A 5,636-nucleotide genomic window follows, 5' to 3' on the forward strand; every position below is an offset into this window, starting at 1 on the left:
CAGTGAGCCATGATTGCATCACTGCACTCCAGCCTGGGTGACAGAGTGAGACCCTGTCTTTCAAAATAAATAAATAAATAAATAAATATAAAGAAATAAATAAAAATAAAATAAAATTATTCCTCTCAGGCTTAAATCCAAATAAGGAAAATCCAAACAATACATACCACTTACGATTATTAGGTAACGTACTTGTATACTTTTAAGAAACACCAAACAAGTCTTATACTGAGAGGTAAAAGGCTAACTGATTATAGGTTGGCTTACTACAAAGCACCACGGAAACTATGCTGGTAGAATGTTAACTGGCATATCAGTCCACTGACCTACCACTGATTTATCGCATAAAAATTTGCAATGGAAAGGCCTGGAACTTCCTAAACCATAAATGCTGAGGGGATGGAAAAGAGAGGGGGCCAACATTCTATAATACTGTGCTGATGTAGTAATTACAAGGCTTGGACCCTAGTCCTTCTCCCCTGATAATTGAACTTAAAAGCCTGATAGTTCTAAAATTTGACTTCTGGCCCTGCCAGATCCCAATGTGCTGCCCCAGAATCTACCGGGCAAAACACCTATATTGCTCTTGTCTCCATGTGTTTCCCTCAATAAATACTATTTCCAAAAGCTGGTCAGTCTGGTGGACAAGTCATTCACTCTTGTTAGTTCAATGAAAGCCTTGTGAAATGCTCTTAAATGGAATGTAAGAAACAACACAGCATACACATAAATACACCATTTGAATAGTTTTTATATAACTGCTTTCCAATATTCCCAACCTGAAAAATAAAACTGTTTCCTAGTCTTAAATAAGTGCCACTTAGAAAATCTACCTTTAACTTCTTAAATTATTTCACAGTGACCTAAAGAAGCTTATAATAAAATACTCATCCACATATACCTTTTTCACAAGGTGAGGTTCTAATCCATTCTCCTTCACAGATTTACATAGGGCAAACAAAGCCTGTTTTTCACAGATAGGGCTACAGGATAAAACCACAGCTATCAACATCAGTAAAACAGATTTTCTATTATAAATTTCATCCAAAGGTTCAGGGTTCTCAGCACTATGGGACTTAAAAAGAAATAAAAAAAAAAAAAAGTAATGTAAAATGTAAATGCTTAACAATCAATTATAAAATCCCAACTGAACTCCAGATGTTTTGACTAGCTATACACATTTAAAAAACCTCCTACTCACTAATCCTAGTTCTGTCTTTCAGTACAAGAAAGAGTAAGGACCAATACCTTTGCTAAATCACAAGCACTGACATGTTTAAAAACAATTATGAGCTTTCCACTAAGTCAATTCCTTCACCCATTTTTTATAAGACACAGATCTATAATATCCTGGCTAAAAATCTTTTACTTTACTCAGAACCAAAGCAAACATTATAGTTATCCTCTAAAAAATACAGAAACATTTAATAACTGAAACAGCATAATTGGATTGCTTGTAACACAAAGGATATTTGTTTGGGGGATGGATACCCCATTCTCCATGATGTGATTATTTCACATTGTATACCTGTATCAAAACATCTCATGTACTCCCCAAATACATACACATATACACCTACTATGCACCCATAAAAATTAAAAAATCTAAAAATAAAGCAAAAAGTATAAAAGATCCAAGTTCTTGTATCAACTTTGTTCATGAAAATATGCTTCTGTTAATGCAGTATAAGACAGAGTTAGCCTTTTTTGATAACTGTAATACAATGTTGATTCATACTATAATCTCAAGATATAAAACTTCTTAGGTCTTTTTCTAAATGAGTTGCTGTGAGATCAGTATTTTCCCATTTTGCAGATGACAGGCTGCTTTAAAATGTATAATATACATTATCTCATTAGATTTTATGTTATTTACACTTATCTTTCTAATCTATTGAAATTCTTTTCTAAACTCACATTCTTTCAATTGTCCCTTTCAATTTCCTGCTATCACAGATTTGACAGTTATTTAACTATCTTAAATACTTGTAAGAAACAAATCAGGGCATAAATAAATGAAAAAATTTGAACCCTAAGATAATCATTACCATAATAAGTATGTTATTCTACAGAAATGTGAAATATCACAAGTTTCACTGTAAACACCACAATGATTTGATCTGGTGTGAGATTCTTTTACTTTACTTTAATCCTCAATCCATTTCTTCCCATTGTCACCTGTTCCCTTAATTAGCTTTTAATCAGATCACATACGAAGGGATTTTTAAAATAAAAAAGGAAGTCATTTATACTCCCATAAAAACTCAGTTAAATTTTGGGTTTCTCCATAAAAATGCTAAACCAAAAGAAATATATTAAGTTAAACCAAAAGAAATTTCTATGATTTGACCCATTGTGACCTAGAAATAATGCAGTTTCATTCAATTCATACACTTGTTTTAGAGCAGCTTCACACTGTAAACTACTGCATTATAAACTCTCTTATGCCAAATTTGGTAAAGTAATTTATGGGATATTCATAGCAAGCATATGATAACAGCAAATACATGTTACTTAAAATTACCATTTCTCTCATTCCTTCCTGAGCTTTCAGGTATGCATTTTCAAAAGCTGTTTGCTGAAGCCTCAAAGGAAGTGCTTTCAGTAATGTGGAAGAATCTCCCTTCGTGTCCTGGAACAATCTTAAAACAAGCAAACCAACAAACAAAAAGTGAAATAATTTTTAAATTTCAAACCCTACTTGCCAAAACATATTCCAGAATAAAAATAAATCACTCTGTGAGACATAATAATATACTAGCTCTTTCTTAAAGACTAATAAAACCTGAGTTTATTTAAAGAGGTTCAGACCAGCAGCTTAGTATTAAGGTCTTGAATACAAAATCTATTTTCTCCTAGAATTGAAGAGGGTCTCAAAATATATTTTAACTATTGCCCAAATTTGAGCGCACTGAACTCAAACTAGCCAGAAAAGATCAACTGTTCTCTGGCCAAACACCAATTAGTTGAGTCCACAGATTCCACTGTCAACCTGCTCTAATATTTAATCACTCTGAAAGTGGGTAAGTTAATGTTTTCATGTACCATCTAAATTTTGTTTTATGTGATGGAAAAAAGTTGATCAGTACACCTTTTGTGTAATAGCCACAAATTTAAGGATAACTCTTTAATCAACTTTGTCTTTTATCCTTTTTTAGTAATCGAAGCTTTTATAATTGTTTATGTTCCTCTGATTCTTCTAGTTTCTCTCACTGCTCTTAAAATAGCTGGACATTAGGTATCTGCTATCGTCTAAATGTTTAACTCCTCCAAATGTCATGTTGAAATCTGATCCCCATTAGGTTATGCCTAATGGGAAGTGTCTGAGTCATGGGGGCAGATCCCTCACAAATAGATTAAGGCCTGAGGGTAAGGAATGAGTGAGTTCTCACTATTCAGTTCCCACAAGAGCTGGTTATTAAAAAAAGAAAAAAAAAGAGCCTGGCATGGCCTTCCCTGCCTCCACCCTTGCTTCCTCTCTCACCATGTGATCTCTGCACACACTGATTCCTCTTTGCCTTCTGCCATGAGTCTGAGGCCCTTACCAGATGTAGATGCCATATGCCAAATAAACCTCTTTTCTTTATAAATACCCAGCCTCAGGTATTCCTTCATAGCAACACAAAGGGACTAAGACAAAATCTAACAAGTGTAAAACAAACAAACAAACAAACAAAAAAATGAATGCTACTTGCATGTCACTCTTGAATTTATACTTTTTGAATCTTCAATTTTTCTCAATGTCACCACTACACTGCTGCCTTATTACATTCAACTCAGTCTTATGTTACCTCAGTCCTTAAAGTTCAGCATACATTTGCTATCTTTTATCTGTGAAATTCAATAAGGACTTGAACTACTAAACATACTCATGAGAAATCCTTACAATGCATTATGGTCTTACTAAAAAGAGTTCCAAACCTGAGGAGCTAGACACAAAATCTAGTTTATGAAAACATTACTGTCAGCATATTCAAATACTGAAATACTAGTTTTAATATTTACGTGACTGCTGAACAATATAGTGATCTTTTATTATTGATCACTTACATTTGAACAGTAAAGTTAGTCAAATGATTTTCAGCTTTGATGTTTTGGGAGCATCATGTAATTTTTTTTCAAGTACATTCATTTATTTTAAAAGTTATTGGATACCTATCACATGCCAAGTATTGTTTTAGGTGCTAAAAATACAACAATGAACAGAACAGACAAAAACCAGTGCCTTTTAGGAACATATATACTAGTGGAATAGGGAGAAGTAAATATATTAAAATATGTTTCAAGTTATCATAAATGCTAGAGAAAAATAAAACAAGGGAATAGCAAGATGGCAAAATAGAAACAGCCCTGGTCTGCAGCTCCCAGCGAGATCAGCGCAGAAGGTGGTGATTTCTGCATTTCCAACTGAGGTACCTGGTTCATCTCATTGGAACTGGTTAGACAGTGGGTGCAGCCCACGGAGGGAGAGCCGAAGCAGGGTGGGGTGTAGCCTCACCCAGGAAGCGCAAGGGGTCGGGGAACTCCCTCCCCTAGCCAAGGGAAGCCGTGAGAGGCTATGCTGTGAGGAACTGTGGATCCTGGCCCAGATACTATGCTTTTCCCATGGTCTTTGCAACCAGCAGACCAGGAGATTCCCTTGGGTGCCTACACCACCAGGGCCCTGGGTTTCAAGTGCAAAGCTGGGCAGCCATTTGGGCAGACACTGAGCTAGCTGGAGGAGTTTTTTTTTTCATATCCCGGTGGCACCTGGAACGCCAGCAAGACAGACCCATTCACTCCCCTGGAAAGGGGGCTGAAGCCAGGGAGCCAAGTGGTCTAGACCAGCAGATCCCACCTCCATGGAGCCCAAGAAGTTAAGATTCACTGGCTTGAAATTCTCGCTGCCAGCACAACAGTCTGAAATCGACCTAGGATGCTGGAGCTTGGTGGGGGGAGGGGCATCTGCAATTACTGAGGCTTTAGTAGGATATTTTCCCCTCACAGTATGAACAAAGCCACTAGGAAGTTCGAACTGGGCGGAGCCCACCATAGCGCCACAAAGCCACTGTAGCCAGACTGCCTCTCTAGATTCCTCCTCTCAGGGCAGGGTATCTCTGAAAGACAGGCAGCAGCCCCAGTCAGGGGCTTAGAGATAAAACTCCCATCTCCCTGACACAGAGCACCAGGCGGAAGGGGTGGATGTGGGCGCAGCTTCAGCAGACTTAAACATCCCTGCCTGCCAGCTCTGAAGAGAGCAGCGGATCTCCCAGCACAGCGCTCGAGCTCTGCTAAGGGACAGGCTGCCTCCTCAAGTGGGTCCCTGACCCCCATGCCTCCTGACTGGGAGACACCTCCCAGCAGGGGTTGGGAGACACCTCCCAGCAGGGGTTGACAGACACCTCATACAGGAGAGCTCCGGATGCCATCTGGCGGGTGCCCCTCTGGGACAAACTTTCCCAGGGGAAGGAACAGGCAGCAATCTTTGCTGTTCTGCAGCCTCCACTGGTGATACCCAGGCAAACAGGGTCTGGACTAGACCTCCAGCAAACTCCAGCAGACCTGCAGCAGAGGGGCCTGACTGTAAAAAGGAAAACTAATAAACAGAAAGGAATAGCATCAACATCAACAAAAAGGACATCCACACAGAAACGCCA

At 38.4% G+C, this 5,636-nt stretch overlaps 1 protein-coding gene across 1 annotated transcript in view; it reads right to left on the minus strand.

The window, feature by feature from the left end:
• ATM (ATM serine/threonine kinase) overlaps nucleotides 1-5,636 on the minus strand; it is a 178,344-nt gene that overhangs the window by 93,408 nt on the left and 79,300 nt on the right. Inside the window, exons 22-23 of the mRNA XM_011984759.1 lie at nucleotides 2,525-2,642; nucleotides 902-1,075 (exon numbers count right to left, since the gene is read on the minus strand). Coding sequence (XP_011840149.1) covers nucleotides 902-1,075; nucleotides 2,525-2,642 — 292 coding nt within the window. The remainder of the gene's footprint in view (nucleotides 1-901; nucleotides 1,076-2,524; nucleotides 2,643-5,636) is intronic.

This window comes from Mandrillus leucophaeus, unplaced genomic scaffold (genome assembly GCF_000951045.1).
Source record: "Mandrillus leucophaeus isolate KB7577 unplaced genomic scaffold, Mleu.le_1.0 Scaffold273, whole genome shotgun sequence".
Classification (NCBI taxonomy): Eukaryota; Metazoa; Chordata; class Mammalia; order Primates; family Cercopithecidae; genus Mandrillus; species Mandrillus leucophaeus.